Source organism: Bos indicus x Bos taurus, chromosome 12 (assembly GCF_003369695.1).
Source record: "Bos indicus x Bos taurus breed Angus x Brahman F1 hybrid chromosome 12, Bos_hybrid_MaternalHap_v2.0, whole genome shotgun sequence".
Lineage (NCBI taxonomy): Eukaryota > Metazoa > Chordata > Mammalia > Artiodactyla > Bovidae > Bos > Bos indicus x Bos taurus.
In genome coordinates this window covers 26029597-26046844 of record NC_040087.1, presented here as the reverse complement: position 1 = coordinate 26046844, position 17248 = coordinate 26029597, and the positions used below count along the sequence as shown (strand labels likewise).

At 36.7% G+C, this 17248-nt stretch overlaps 1 protein-coding gene across 10 annotated transcripts in view; it reads left to right on the top strand.

Moving 5' to 3' along the window:
* NBEA (neurobeachin) overlaps positions 1-17248 on the top strand; it is a 673417-nt gene that overhangs the window by 137609 nt on the left and 518560 nt on the right. For all 10 annotated transcript variants that reach the window (XM_027557433.1, XM_027557431.1, XM_027557423.1 and 7 more), the window contains exons 9-10: positions 9307-9504; positions 10230-10363. In XM_027557433.1, the coding sequence (XP_027413234.1) occupies positions 9307-9504; positions 10230-10363 (332 nt within the window). The remainder of the gene's footprint in view (positions 1-9306; positions 9505-10229; positions 10364-17248) is intronic.

Genomic DNA, 17248 nt, shown 5'->3' with positions numbered 1-17248 from the left:
CTTACACTTACCTCTTGCAATCACTAGTCGGTTCTCTGTATGTAGGCCTCAATTTTTGATTCTCCGTATGAGTAATGTTTGTCTTTCTCTGACTTATTTCACTTGACTTAATACTCTAAGGGGCTTTCCTGGTGTCTCAGATGGTAAAGAATCTGCCTGCAATGCAGGAGACCTTGATTTGATCTCTGGGTCAGGAAGATCCCCTGGAGAAGGGAATGGCAACCCACTCCAGAATTCTTGCCTTGAGATTTCCATGAACAGAGAAACCATGGTGGACTACAGTCCATGGGGTCGCAAGGAGTCGAAAAAAGTCGGATATGACTGAGCATGGATACACTTTCCCTTTCGATCCCCTAAAGGTCCATCCATGTTGTTGTAAATCGCAAGATTTCCTTCTTTTTTATAGTTGAATAATTCAGTTCATTTCAGTCGTTCAGTTGCGTCCAACTCTTTGCGACCCCATGAAATAATTAATACCATCTTATCTTTATTCATTCATCTATCAATGGATACTTAGTTTGCTTCCATGTATTGGTTAAAGTAAATAATGTTCGGTGAATGTGGGGCTGTGTATATCTTTTCTAGTTAGTGTTCTTGTTTTCTTTGGATATATATCCAAAAGTGAAGTTGCTGGGCCACATGGAAGTTTTGGTTTTAATTTTTGGAGAAAACTCCATACCAGTTTCTGTAGTGACTGCAGTAACTCACTCAACAACTCTTAGTGGAGCTTTCGAAGAAAACAAAGATGGCTATTGCAATCTTTACCCGAGATGGGCTGTTTTACAGATAAAATAAATACAATGTCAGAAGTTTAACAGTATGTAATAGTAGATTATAGTTAATTGAATATTTGTAAGCTGTTCTTGAAGCTTGAATTTCCATTGGAAATTCTAGGTGGTATATAGCATGGTAAACTAAAAACTGTCTTAAGTATTGGAATCAATAAAGTATGGTTTTCCAACATGAATTTCGGTTACAGGCTGAGACTTTGGTTTATCTTGCTCTTTGAAAAGAATTTCAGGTTCAAATTCTACAAAATTTTAGATACAACAGTGTGTGTGGTCTAAAAACAATTTTCATCTGCTCTTTCCTCAAGAGTTTTACTATCTGTGTTACTTACCTCCTCTCTCCTCCAAAGGGTCAGATGCTCATGTCATTCTGCATTAAGAACAGTGAATATGACAGCTCATCGGAATTAGGAAGTTGTATAATTTATACCTTCACACTTTGACATGTTAAGAGACAATTTGAGGATTGTATAACATTTAACATGTTTACATGCTGCCTTTTTAGAGAATTTTTGAAGTACATTTATTTATACTTCTAATTTCTATTTTCTAGATATTTCAAGACTTAATTATTTTTGTTCCATAAGCATAGAATTTTATTTAGGAAAATAAATTTTTAAAATATAAATTTATATTGAAAGCTAGTAAGGGGAGAGTTAACAAATTTGCCGTGTTTTTGCTGGTGTTGCATATATTTTAAGATTCATTTTTAAATTAAAATGCTTGATTATGAGTGAACACTAGGTAGCATGTTGTTTATAATCATTATTATTTCATGCATTTTACTGTTTTGGCAAACATTTATGAGTAAACATTATTTATATTAATTCACATTGGAAGAATGAATATCAGTTGGAGCTGAAAAAAAAAAATGAGTCTGTTAGCAATACCGTATTTGAAGGATCCCAATGAAACCAGCAGAAAATCATCTAATGGGCCTATTTGTATTTGATTTATTAGCTAAAGTAGAGTTTTTATATAGATTTGTCAGAATTGCCCATATTTTATATTCAAAAAGCACTAATAAGCAAAGTCTGTAATTAGGAAGCAAAATCTCCTCTAGGAAGCTGTGCTTAAAAGAAAACAAAGCAAAAACAAAAAACTAGAACATCAGAATAATCTCATCATTGGGTACATGCTTCCTGGGTAAAATGTTTTATAAGATATTTGGGAATAGGGTTAGGATAGACCTACCTTATATTGGGAGAAGGCAATGGCACCCCACTCCAGTACTCTTGCCTGGAAAATCCCATGGATGGAGGAGCCTGGTAGGCTGCAGTCCATGGGGTCGCTAAGAGTCGGACACGACTGAGCGACTTCACTTTCACTTTTCACTTTGATGCACTGGAGAAGGAAATGGCAACTCACTCCAGTGTTCTTGCCTGGAGAATCCCAGGGACATGGGAGCCTGGTGGGCTGCCATCTATGGGGTCGCACAGAGTCGGACACTACTGAAGCGACTTAGCAGCAGCACCTTATATTGACTTATGCTTCATAATGAACAATAATTCTGGTGACGCTTTTAGATATTTCCCACTGGTTCTGGCTACAACAGAATAATTGAGAAATCAGCATTTACCAACGATACTCAAGATAGCTGAAGTATGCACGCCCAGTACATAAGTGTTTGTGCAGAAGAATCTTAATTCTACTCATGATCTCGTCTTTTGTTTGCTGTATAAATCTCTACAAAACTTTTTTCCCCTTTTTTTTAACTTAGAAAAATTAACATACAATTGAAATATATTAGTTTCAGGTGTACAACATGATTGTATATTTTGAGTATATTGCAACATGATCACCACAATAAGTTCTAGTTAACATCCATCATCATAGTTACAAATTTTGTGTGTGTGTAATAAAAACTTAAAAATTTTTTTCTTTTAGCAACTTTAAAATATACCATACACTATCACCCTGCTGTATATTACATTCCTATTTTATAACTGGAAGTTTATTCCTTTTCACCCCTTTCAGCAATTTAGCCACCCCCCCAAATTCGTGAAACTCAAAGTTAAAAAAAAAAACACAGAACACTTAGATCATAGTGTCCAGTCCCAACACTTCATGGCAAGTAGAAGGGGAAACAATGAAAGCAGTGACAGATTTTATTTTGTTGGGCTCCAAAATCACTGCAGACCATGACTTGCAGCTACGACATTAAAAGATGATTGCTGCTTGAAAGGAAAGATATGACAAACCTAGAAAGCGCATTAAAAGCAAACATCAGTCTGCTGACAAAGATCCATATAGTCAGGGCTATAGTTTTTCCATTACTCATGTAAGGATGCGAGAGTTGGACCATAAAAAAGGCTGTGCTAAATTGCTTCAGTCATGTCTGACTCTTGGCTACTGTGAACTGTAGCCCTCCAGGCTCCTCTGTCCATGGGATTTTATAGGCAAGAATATGGGAGTGGGTTGCCATTTCCTTCTCTAGGGCATCTTCCCAACTCAGGGATTGAACCTGTGTGTCTTACATCTCCTGCATTGGCAGGCAGATTCTTTACTACTAGTGCCACCTGGGAAGCCCTAAAAAAGGCTGAGCACTGAAGAATTGCTTTCGAATTGTGGTGGTGGAGAAGACTCTTGAGAGTCCCTTGGACAGCAAGATCAAACCAGTCAATCCTAAAGGAAAATAAACTCTGAATATTCATTGCTGAAGCTGAAACTCCTCAATACTTTGGCTGCTTGAAGGGAAGAGCTGACTCATTGTAAAGTACCCTGGTACTGGGAAAGATTGAAGGCAAAAGGAAACAGGGGTGGCAGAGGATGAGATGGTTAGATAGCATCACTGACCCAATGGAAATGAATTTGAGCAAATTCCGGAGGATAGTATAGGACAGAGGAACCTGGTGTACTGCAGCCCATGGGGTCACAAAGAGTCAGACATGACTTAGAGACTGAACACCACCACCACCTCCTTTATCTCTGGCTAACCATCTGTCTGTTCTCTGTATCTGTGAACTTGCTGTTTGTTTGTTTTTTTTCTTTTAGGTACCACACACAAGTGAGATCATATATTTTTTTCCTGTCTGACTTATTTTACTTTTCATAATGCTCTTAAGGCCCATGCATGTTGTTGTAAATGGCAAGATACCATACTTTCTTTATGACTAACATTCCAATGTACATATATCCCACTTTTTCTTTGTTCATTTATTTATCTTTGGATGTGAACATCCTTGTTATTCTCTGCCTTTCTATACATCCTCACCAACGTTTATTATCTCTTGTTTTTCTGATAATACTCTTCATTGTGGTTTTGATTTGTGTTTCTCTGATGGTTAGTGACTTTGAGTAGCTTTTCATGTACCTTTGGGCTATCTATTTTACATCATATTCAGAAAAAATATGTGTGTTCACCTCTTCTGCCTGTGTTTTAAATGAATTGTTTCTTTGCTGTTGAGTTGTGTGAGTTACTTTTATATTTTATATATTAACCCCTTATCAGTTCATTTCAGTTCAGTTCAGTCGCTCAGTTGTGTCCAACTCTTTACGACCCCATGAATCGCAGCACACCAGGCCTCCCCATCCATCACCAACTCCTGGAGTTCACTCAGACTCACGTCCATCGAGTCAGTGATGCCATCCAGCCATCTCATCCTCTGTGGTCCCCTTCTCCTCCTGCCCCCAATCCCTCCCAGCATCAGGGTCTTTTCCAATGAGTCAACTCTTCGCATGAGGTGGCCAAAGTACTGGAGTTTCAGCTTCAGCATCATTCCCTCCAAAGAAATGCCAGGGCTGATCTCCTTCAGAATGGACTGGTTGGATCTCCTTGCAGTCCAAGGGACTCTCAAGATTCTTCTCCAGCACCACAGTCCAAAAGCATCAATTCTTTGGCGCTCAGCCTTCTTCACAGTCCAACTCTCACATCCATACATGGCCACTGGAAAAACCATCGCCTTGACTAGATGGACCTTTGTTTGCAAAGTAATGTCTCTGCTTTTGAATATGCTATCTAGGTTGGTCATAACTTTCCTTCCAAGGAGTAAGTGTCTTTTAATTTCATGGCTGCAGTCACCATCTGTAGTGATTTTGGAGCCCCAAAAAATAAAGTCTGACACTGTTTCCACTGTTTCCCCATCTATTTGCCATGAAGTGATGGGACCGGATGCCATGATCTTCGTTTTCTGAATGTTGAGCTTTAAGCCAACTTTTTCACTCTCCACTTTCATTTTCATCAAGAGGCTTTTTAGTTCCTCTTCACTTTCTGCCATAAGGGTGGTGTCATCTGCATATCTGAGGTTATTGATATTTCTCCCGGCAATCTTGATTCCAGCTTGTGTTTCTTCCAGTCCAGCGTTTCTCATAAGGTACTCTGCATATAAGTTAAATAAGCAGGGTGACAATATACAGCCTTGACATCCTCCTTTTCCTATATAGAACCAGTCTATTGTTCCATGTCCAGTTCTAACTGTTGCTTCCTGACCTGCATACAGATTTCTCAAGAGGCAGATCAGGTGGTCTGGTATTCCCATCTCTTTCAGAATTTTCCACAGTTTATTGTGATCCACTCAGTCAAAGGCTTTGGCATAGTCAATAAAGCAGAAATAGATGTTTTTCTGGAACTCTCTTGCTTTTTCGATGATGCAGCAGATGTTGGCAATTTGATCTCTGGTTCCTCTGCCTTTTCTAAAACCAGCTTGAACATCAGGAAGTTCATGGTTCACGTATTGCTGAAGCCTGGCTTGCAGAATTTTGAGCATTACTTTACTAGCGTGTGAGATGGGTGCAGTTGTGCGGTAGTTTGAGCATTCTTTGGCGTTGCCTTTCTTTGGGATTGGAATGAAAACTGACCTTTTCCAGTCCTGTGGCTACTGCCGAGTTTTCCAAATTTGCTGGCATATTGAGTGCAGCACTTTCACAGCATCATCTTTCAGGATTTGAAATAGCTCAACTGGAATTCCATCACCTCCACTAGCTTTGTTCGTAGTGATGCTTTCTAAGGCCCACTTGACTTCACCTTCCAGGATGTCTGGCTCTAGGTCAGTGATCACACCATCGTGATTATCTGGGTCGTGAAGCTCTTTTTTGTACAGTTCTTCTGTGTGTTCTTGCCACTTCTTCTTAATATCTTCTGCTTCTGTTAGGTCCATACCATTTCTGTCCTTTATCGAGCCCATCTTTGCATGAAATGTTCCCTTGGTATCTCTGATTTTCTTGAAGAGATCTCTAGTCTTTCCCATTCTGTTCTTTTCCTCTATTTCTTTGCATTGATCGCTGAGGAAGGCTTTCTTATCTCTTCTTGCTATTCTTTGGAACTCTGCATTCAGATGCTTATATGTTTCCTTTTCTCCTTTGCTTTTAGCGTCTCTTCTTTTCACAGCTATTTGTAAGGCCTCCCCAGACAGCCATTTTGCTTTTTTGCATTTCTTTTCCATGGGAATGTTCTTGATCCCTGTCTCCTATACAATGTCAAGAACCTCATTCCATAGTTCATCAGGCAGTCTATCAGATCTAGGCCCTTAAATCTATTTCTCACTTCCACTGTACAATCATAAGGGATTTGATTTAGGTTATACCTGAATCAGACATATGATTTGTAGATATTCTCTCCTAGTTTACTTCCCTGGTGGCTCAGACGGTAAAGCATCTGCCTACTATGCAGGAGACCTGGGTTCAATCCCTGGGTCTGGAAGATCTGGAGAAGGAAATGGCAACCTACTCCAGTACTCTTGTCCATGGAAAATCCCATGGATGGAGAAGCCTGTTAGGCTACAGTCCATGAGGTCGCAAAGAGTCATACACAACTGAGAGACTTCACTTTCACTTTTCCTCTTTGTTGCTGTGCAGAAACTTTGTGGTTTTATGTAGTCCCGCTTGTTAATATTTGCTTTTGTTGTCTTTGCTTTTGATGCCAAATTTTTAAAAAAATCCTAATGTAGCCTCTACTAAGAGCATATGTTGCTCTTTTTCCAGTTGCTATTCCCATCCTTTACATATTGCTCTTCTTGGTATATTATTAACAGCATAAAGAGACTTCACTTCTCTACTTGATTGTCCTACAGTTTGCCTTTATCTTATCCAACTCCTGTAGTCTTTACTTATTTGGTCAGGTTCCCCAGTGTCTCAGTGTTCTATATACCGTTCTCTCAAATTCCCTCAAATAATTTTATTTCTACAAGTTGCTGCTGCTGCTGCTGCTGCTAAGTCGCTTCAGTCATGTCCAACTCTGTGTGACCCTATAGACGACAGCCCACCAGGCTCCTCTGCCCATGGGATTTTCCAGGCAAGAGTACTGGAGTAGGGTGCCATCGCCTTCTCCTTTCTACAAGTTAGCTCTTTGGTTTTACTCTAAAATAATTAATAGTGCTTTTGATCTTTGGTTCACAAAATAGGTCAAAATTCTAACATATTTGTTAAATCTTACTCTAAAAAGGTGTTAAAAACACAAATGTTGGGATTGACATATACACTTTGCTATATATAAAATAGATAACTAATAAGGACCTACTGTATAGCACAGGAAACCCTTCTCAAGGCTCCATAAGGACCTGTATGGGAAGAATGCATTAAAAAAAAGTGGATGTGTAGCAGAAACTAATACAACATTTTAAATCAACTGTACTCCAAAATAATTTTTTAAATAGCATCTTAAAAATATTCAGATGTTAAACATTTTGACCGTTTATGATTTTTCTGACATACATAATAAAGTATTTATTTTATAACACTAAGGCAATCAGTGAAGGAGGCAATTACATGGATTTTGTATTGCCAGTAGTTAGCACATATATTTATTAAAATATTTTTAAAAGAATTTTTTGTTTCAATTTCCTGTTATAATGTCACCTATTTAGTACATTAGGAATTGAAGTAGAGTCTTTGATTCAGATTTTAATTTACCTGTTACCTCTATCTTGTATGAATCCATGAGTTATAAAAATGATTAAATTAGGAAACATTGAAATGAGAGATAATGTTCTACATCCCATTTAATTGAGAAGATAGCAAAAGATCTGATCCAAAATAGTGACATTTTCTTACCTTATGTCTAATATTCAAATATATAGACATGCATACATTTAAAAAGTAAAGGTACCATCTATAGCAACATACACACACATTTCATTTTTCATGCTGCTCCTGTCTTCTGACATGCTAATAATGAACAATTTGCATCCAGGTTCAAGTTAGTAAGACTCTTTCAGTAGTAGTTCAGAAAACTGTAGATAATTGGCTAAATTTGTCCTGACATGTTTGATCTGCATGCAGTTCAGTTCAGTCACTCAGTTGTGTCTGACTCTTTGTGATCCCATGGATTGAACTCCAGGCCTTCCATCACCAACTCCAGGAGCTTGCTCAGACTCATGACCATTGAGTCAGTGATGCCATCCAAGCATCTCATCCTCTGTCGTCCCCTTCTCCTCCTACCTTCAATCTTTCCCAGCATCAGGGTTTTTTCCAGTGAGTCAGTTCTTTGCATCATGTGGCCAAAGTATTGGAGTTTCAGCTTCAACATCAGTCCTTCCAATGAACATTCAGGACTGATTTCCTTCAGATTTGACTGGTTTGGTATCCTCACAGTCCAAGGGACTCTCAAGAGTCTTCTTCAACGCCACAGTTCAAACGCATCGATTCTTCAGTGCTCAGCCTTCTTTATGGTCCAACTCTCACATGCAAACATAACTACTGGAAAAACCATAGCTTTGACTAGACAGACCTCTGTTGGCAAAGTAATGTCTCTGCTTTTTAATATGCTGTCCAGGTTTGTCATAGCTTTTCTTCCAAGAAGCAAGTGTCTTAATTTCATGGCTGCAGTCTCCATCTGCAGTGATTTTGGAGCCCATGAAAAGGAAGTCTGTCACTGTTTCCATTGTTTCCACATCTATTTGCCTTAAAGTGATGGGATACTGATATGTGATTTTTGCAAAGGTTAAATGTATTTATCATTGTCAGTTTTATACACCTGCAGAGAAATTTTAACTTTTTCTAACCATACTTTTCTTATTGTAGTCCTTTATTTCTTGTCCTTTATTTAAAGTGATAACATGAACTTTTCTTCTGGGTTTTGAAATGGCTATTGTGATTTTTTGTAGAATAGCATTGATACCACTATCTTGATACACTGTTTGTAATAAAGACATATTTTTGTGAATAAACTTTCTTTAGTCTCAACCAATAGTGTTGTTTCTCTATTAATAGTTCATGTGCCGGGCACTGTTTACTTCTATACATGCTTTTGAAAGTGTTAACAAGACAAATTTTAATTTATGTTATGAATTGTTGAAGTAAAAGCCTATTTACATTTAATACCATCTGACCTTATAATATCTTAATAAAATTATTTTATATATGATCACAATTTTAGTAAAAATGATAACATGAAGATGTTTATTAGCATAATAAACTGTAACTCACAGAACTGAGGTGAGAATAACAAAATAATGCCACTGACAAGTTCCCAACACATGGAAATGTCACAACAAATCATGTATCTTAAATTTTTTTCTGCTTTAAAACTTGAGATTTTTATGTTTCATTTAAAGAGTGTTTAACTTAAGTTTTATTTTTTCAGAGCACCTTCAAGTTTAAGTCTGAAAGTGATATTCATTTAGCAGAACATCATAAACAGGTTCTGTATGATGGGAAACTTGCAAGTAGTATTGCATTTACATATAACGCTAAAGCCACTGATGCTCAACTATGCCTGGAATCATCACCAAAGGAAAACGCTTCGATCTTTGTGCATTCCCCACATGCTCTAATGCTCCAGGTAGGTGAATAGTAGCTTAGTCTTAATGTTCTCATCAACACTGTGTCTTTATTTTACATTTTATACATTGCTGCTGCTGCTGCTAAGTTGCTTCAATCGTGTCCCACTCTGTGCGACCCCATAGACGGCAGCCCACCAGGCTCCTCCGTCCCTGGGATTCTCCAGGCAAGAACCCTCATTGCTCACCTGTAAATCTCCAGTTGCTGTTTGTTTTTCTTTTTTGGTTTTCTAGTTCTTTGAACGGTGTTGTTGCCTTCTGCATTTTATTTGGCAGTATAGTTTACCTTGGATTTGTCTCCTTAGTAGGAAATCTGTCTTTTCTGTTGTATTTTATGTTTCTTATCCTTTGAAATAAAATCAGTAAATTAGTAAATAGATAATTGTAAATATAAAAATACTTTCCTGTAAGTATTTTTTCCCTAATAAAAATTACTTGAGTGCTTTTGTATTAATAGCATCTCTTATTTTAAAATATATTTTGATTTAGACACTCATATTTTCAGTGTAAAAATCTCTCAACTTAAGCTTTAAATTTAAGTGATTGTCAAAATATTTCAAATTTTTATTTTAAATGTGTATAAAATTATATTATTTTGATTTAAAATTTAAAAAATTGATTTAAAAATATCTATTTTAATTAATTTTCTTACAAAGTTATTTGAAACAAGGAAATAGTGATAATATGCTTTAGAAAATTTAATAAGCATTTTTGTTTTTGAACATAGGATGTAAAAGCTATAGTTACACATTCAATTCATAGTGCAATTCATTCAATTGGAGGGATTCAAGTGCTTTTCCCACTTTTTGCACAACTAGACAACCGGCAGCTCAATGACAGTCAAGTGGAAACCACTGTCTGGTAAGTTTTCTTTCAATATGTAACTTATGGTATTTTTTAATTGTTTAGATTATGCATGGTGCCCTTGGTGCTATGTAAATATATTATAATAGTGGTTTTTATCCTTAAAATGCTAATAAAGTTTCTTTAGGATTAAGGCAGATATATTTACGCAAAGTAAAAAAAAAGTTGACAAATTTTATAACCACAAAGGAGTGACTTCCTTGATAAAAAATAAAAAAATTCTTACTAGGTATAGCATAATGATTATAATATGAAGTAGGAAAAGTGTCAGTCCTGGCCTTTCCCTTTGCAAATGAATGCTCATTGTTCGAATTGTTGGTGAAATCCTGTCAGATTAAACAAAATTACTAGGGTAAAGTTTATTCTCAAGAATAGTATTTAATAACGGTTATACAATTTATATCCTAAATATTAGTATTATTCTATAATGCTAGTATCATAATACTAGCACAATGTTAATTGAAATTAGCTTTTTTTCTTATGTTTAAGAGCCTAAATCTAACCAGTGGCATATCCATGTTTTATATATTCAGAATTTCTAATTAGATTTATTTCATGTGCAATTTTTATAATTTCTTTTTTTTTTTAATTAAAAAAATACCTCATGTATTAAACTCCAATTTAACCTTATTTTGTAGAATCATTTATGGCATAAGTTAAATGTGAATTACACAAATAGTTTAACTATTTCTGTATATGTTTGGAGAATTTAAAGGGAAAGTTATATAAGTAAACATTAATTTAGTTTACTAAACAGTAACATAGAAATGCTTCATTAATATGTACATATATACATGAGATTCTTTATGGATCATCCAATTTTGAATTGATAGAAAAACTAGTGAATGAAATTAAGATGGGAAAAATTTAGAGGTCTTGAAATGTAACATGATTTTTCATATTAATTATTTAAATTAGCTATTAACAAACTTCTGTCTTAATATTGCTCCTAGTATTGTCCCTATATTGGGACCATCTTTATGTAAAGTATAAATCTAAATCTAAATCTGACCTGTACATTTACAAAACTCAGCTCTCATCCATGGGTCATGCTTTTTTTCTTTTTTTTTTTAAATCAGTATAATGTAATGGTTAGCATTTCATGTGAAAATGAGTATGGAGGCCATGTCCTGCTGAGATATTACTTTGCTATCAGATCTTCAGTCATTTTACTGAGAAGTAGATCAGCTTAGTTGAAAAATGAAACTTTAAATCCCAGTCCTAATTTAAATGCAAATGTTTTGTTCTTTATCATCTAAGTGAACTAGGACACATTATGATCAGTAATTTAAAACCTAGTAAGTGCTATGAAAAGAAGTTAGAAGTGAAATAGCAATTAGAAAACTTCATGTGTACTTTAAATATTTCTTATGAATTAATACTAAGTCCATAATTATTTTAACCTGAAATATATTATAATTATATTTATAATATATTATAATTATTATGATTATAATATATAATATTTAACCTGAAGCAAATCACTATTTGCTTCATGCAGAAAAATTAGAAAGGTTATGCAGTTTGAATGTTACACCTAAAATGATTACAATAATTTATATTATTGAATAGTTATAAAATCTCAGTGCTAAAACTATTTAACAGGTATCTGGTCCATTCATCCAAGGACCAGGACCAAGGACATGGTTATTTGTTGTATCCTGTTTTCAAAACTCATTTTAGTGTTTTTATTATATTTTGATATTTAAATTGTATTTATTTTATAACAGGTAAAAGGTAGTATAAAGGATCAGCTTTCTGATTTTCATTTGGATTTGTTTTTAGTTCTTTTATATCATTCATGTTAATTTTTCCATGCAATAACTTTAATTTTTTCAGTGATATATATGTTCTTAGTTTATGGCCAATAAAAAAAAGTATAATAAGAAATGTATCACTTTCCGTTTCAGTAATAATACATACCTGTTTTGGGTATGTATTTCAGCCCTCCCGTGTGGTTCACTTATGTGCTATTTTGAATTCTTATCTAATAGTTTTTCATTAGTTACTTCAAAGCTCTTGATGTCTGAGGTTGGCTTTTTGACATTTGTGTGTATCAGTAATGAAGTCTTTTGTTATATTTAAAGTTTGGAGGGCCACCATTTTGGTGGTAGTACTGTCTTTCAGTTTTTAAAACGTTGAAAAAAATTTTTAAATGGAACATACCCCTCTACTTGAAGAACATAAATTGTTAGCTTTAGGACAAGGATTGATAGAATTCCTTAATTTGGGGCTACATCTTAAATTCATATGAAAGAGAATTTAAAATAGGATATGTTATCTTATTTTTCAGTTCAGTTTAGTTCAGTTGCTCAGTCGTGTCCGACTCTTTGAGACCCCATGAATCGCAGCACGCCAGGCCTCCCTGTCCATCACCAACTCCCAGAGTTCACTCAGACTCAGGTCCATCAAGTCAGTGGTGCCATTCAGCCATCTCATCCTCTGTTGTCCCCTTCTCCTCCTGCCCCCAATCCCTCCCAGCATCAGAGTCTTTTCCAATGAGTCAACTCTTCGCATGAGGTGGCCAAAGTACTGGAGTTAACTTTAAACTTGTAGATGAATAGGGATGGCTTTCCATCAGAGAAGGTGATGGCACCCTACTCCAGTACTCTTGCCTGGCAAATCCCATGGATGGGGGAGCCTGGTAGGCTGCAGTCCATGGGGTCGCAAAGAGTCAGACACAACTGAGCAACTTCCCTTTTCCTTGGTGCTAATGGTAAAGAACCTGCCTGCTAATGCGGGAAACTTAAAGAGATGTGGGTTCTGTCCTTAAGTTGGGGAGATCCCCTGGAGGAGGGTATGGCAACCCACTCCAGTATTCCTGCCTGGAGAATCCCATGGATAGAGATTCCCAGCTGGCTACAGGCTATAGCATCACACAGAGTTGGACATGACGAAATGATTTAGCACACATGCAGGCATGCACAGATGAATGAGAATCTATTTGAACTTTAAAAATCTTCAACAATATTTTATATATGCCTATTTTAGAAAAGGTTTTTTTGTATAATAAACATATGCCCCAAATTGCAATATTGTCTAATTCTTGACTACTTTTTGGAAAAATTGAGATAAGCTCTGAAGTAAGTTAATTCTTTGCCTTTTATGTTTCAAGCTAAAACATCTTAGTTTCATGTACTTTCCTCCACTCAGTAGCCTGATTTATGAAGCATTTTATTGTTTATGTAAGTCTCACTTCTGTTGACACTATAATTTATTATTCTAATCATTGGTGAGTTTTACTGTATATATTGCAGTCTTAATATTAAAATAATTTATTGAAGAAATTATTTTCTAGAGCCTTTAAAAATAGGCTTTGTATGTACAGGAGAAATTTATGACTTTGTTTTATCATGAAGGCTACATATTATAGTTGTTAACTAGTGTGAATGTTCAAGTTAGAAAAACTTGAATTCAAACCCCAGGTTTATTTATTATTATTGCCATCTGACAAAAAATGGTCCACTGGAAAGGGAATGGCAAACCACTCCAGTATTCTTGCCTCAAGAACTCCATGATAAGTATGAAAGGGCAAAAAGATATGACATTTGATGATGAGCCCCCCATGTTGATAGGTGTCCAGTATGCTACTGGGGAAGAACAGAGAAATAGCTCCAAAAATAAGGAAGAGGCTGCGCAGAAGTGGAAATGATACTCAGTTGTGGCTGTGTCTGGTAGTGAAAGTAAGGTCCAGTGCTCTACAGAACAATATTTCATAGGAACCTGGACTGTTAGGTCCATGAATCAAGGTAAATTGGATGTGATCAAGGAGGAGACAGAGAAGCCTGGTGGGCTAGTCTGTAGGGTTGCAAAGGGTTGGACACGACTGAAGCAACTGAGCATACAGCATACAAGTAGGAGATGGAAAAAGCGAACATCTACATGTTAGAAATCAGTGAACTAAAATGGAACAGAATAGACAAATTTAATTCAGACGACCATTATATCTACTACTGTGAGCAAGAATCCCTTAGAAGAAATGGAGTAGCCCTCATGTCAATGAAGAGCCCAAAATGCAGTACTTGGGTGCAGTCTCAAAAATGACAGATGCTCTTGGTTCTCTCGATTTGTTTCAAGGGCAAACCGTGCAACATCCAAGTCTCTTCCCCAACCACAGAGGCTGAAGGAGCTGAAGTTGAACAGTTCTTTGAAGACCTACAAGACGTTCTAGAACTAACATCAAAAAAAGATGTCCATTTCATTATAGGGAGTTGGAATGCAAAAATATGAAGTCAAAGAGATACCTGGAGTAACAGGCAGGCTTGGCCTTGGACTACAAAATGAAGCAGGGCAAAGACTAACAAGAGTTTTGCTAAGAGAACACACTGGTCATAGCAAACACACTGTTCCAACTAGCAAAAGAGATGATTCTACACATGGACATCACCAGATAGTCATTACTGAAATCAGATTATGTTCTTTGCAGCCAAAGATGGAGAAGCTCTATACAGTCAGCAAAACAAGACCTGAAAGTGATTGTGGCTCAGATCATCAGCTCCTTATTGCAAAATTCAGGCTTAAATTGAAGAAAATAGGGAAAACCTCCAGTGTATGACCTAAATCACATCACTTATGATTATACAGTAGAGGTGACAAGTACATTCAAGGGATTAGATCTGGCAGACAGAGTAGGTTCATAGCATTGTATAGGAGGTGGTGACCTAAACCATCCCCAAGAAAAAGAAACGCAGGAAGGCAAAATGGTTGTCTAAGGAGGCCTTACAAATAGAAGAGAAAGAAAAGGAAAGATGTACCCAACTGAAGAGAGTTCCAGAGAACAGCAAGGAAAGAGAAGAAAGCCTTCTTAAGAGGAAAACAATAGAATGGGAGAGACTAAAGATCTCTTCTAGAAAATTTGAGATACTGAAGGGACACTTCATGCAAAGATGGGCACAATAAAAGACAGAAACAGCAAAGACCTAACAGGAGCACAAGAGATTAAGAAGAGGTGGAAAGAATACACATAACTAGACAAAAAGGTCTTACTGGATAGCCAAGACAGTGTGGTCACTCACCCAGAAACAACCATCCTAGAGTGTGAAGTCAAATGGGCCTTAGGAAACATTACTCGAACAAAGCTAGTGAAACTGATGGAATTCCAGCTGAGCTATTTCAGATCCTAAAAGATGATTCTGTTAAAGTGCTGGGCTCAATACTCCAGCAAATCTGGAAAACTCAGCAGTGTCCATAGGACTGGAGAAGATCAGTTTTCATTCCAATCCAAAAGAAAGGCAGTGCCAAAGAATTCAGACTGTTGTACAGTTGTGCTCATCTCACATGTGTGCAGGGTGATGCTCAAAATCCTTCAAGCTAGGCTTCAACAGTACATGAACCAAGATCTTCCAGATGTAAAAGCTGAATTTACAAAAGGCAGAGGAACCAAAGATCAAATTGCCAGTATCCGTTGAATCATAGAAAAGGCAAGGGAATTCCAGAAAAACATCTACTCCTGCTTCACTGACTATAGAAAAGCCTATGACTGTGTGGATCACAACACACTGTGGAAAATTCTTCAAGAGATGGGACTACCAGACTACCTTACCTGCCTCCTGAGAAACCTGTATGCAGGTCAACAAGCAACAGTTAGAACCGGACATGGAACAGCAGACTGGTTCCAAATTGGGAAAGGAATACACCAAGGCTGTATATTGTCATCCTGCTTATTTAACTTATATGCAGAGTACGTCATGTGAAATGCCAGGCTGGATGAAAGCACAGACTGGAATCAAGATTGCCAGGAGAAATACCAACAACCTCAGATATGCAGATGATACCATTTTAATGGCAGAAAGCTAAGAGGAACTAAAAAGCCTCTTGATGAGGGTAAAAGAGGAGAGTAAAAAGGCTGGCTTAATACTCAGCTTTCAAAAACTAAGATCATGGCATCCTGTCCCATCACTTCATGGAAACAGATGGGAGGAAAAGTAGAAACAGTGTCAGATTTTATTTTCTTTGGCTCAAAGAGCACTGCACATGGTGACTGCAGCCATGAAATTAAAAGATACTTGCTCCTTGAAAGGAAAGCTGTGACAAACCTAAACCTAGACAGAGTATTAAAAAGCAAAGACACAATTTGCCAACAAAGTTCTGTATATTTAAAGCTAATTTTTCCAGTTGTCATGTATGGATGTGAGAGTTGGACCATAAAGGAGGTGAGTGCAGAAGAATTGATGCTTTTGAGCGTGGTGCTGGAGAAGACTCTTGAGAGTCCCTTGGACTGCAAGGAGATCCAACCAGTCAATCCTAAAGGAAGTCAGTCCTGAATATTCATTGGAAGGACTGATGCTGAAGCTGCAGTACTTTGGCCACCTGATGTGAAGATCCGACTCATTGGAAAAGACCCTGATGCTGGGAAAGATTGAGGGCAGTAGGACAAAGTGGCCCCAGAGAATGAGATGGTTGGATGGCATCACTGAGTTTGATCAAACTCCAGGAGATGGTGAAGGACAGGGAAGCTTGGGGTGCTGTAGTTCATAGGGTCTAAAGGTGTCAGACGTGACTCAGGGACTGAAGAAGAACAACAGCACAATGATTATTTTAAAAAGTGTTTATTGCAGTATAATTGCTTTGAAGTGTTGTGTTATATAGCATTTATCATTAATACAACTTTGAGTGTGTTATCTATTTTGTTCTTTAGTTTCTACCATTATATAATTAGAATAATAATAACTCACTAGATTATTAAATGCAATAAAATATGTAGATTGATACAATAGGCACTGAATATGTGCTGGGTTTGTTATTCGGATGACAGTGGGTTATTTAAGATTATCCTAATACTATGGTTTTATATTTCAAATATATTTCATCAAGCATAGAGATTGGTTGTTATGGTAGGAGTCATATTATTTTCTGTTTGAGCTGTTCTACCAATGATGTTAT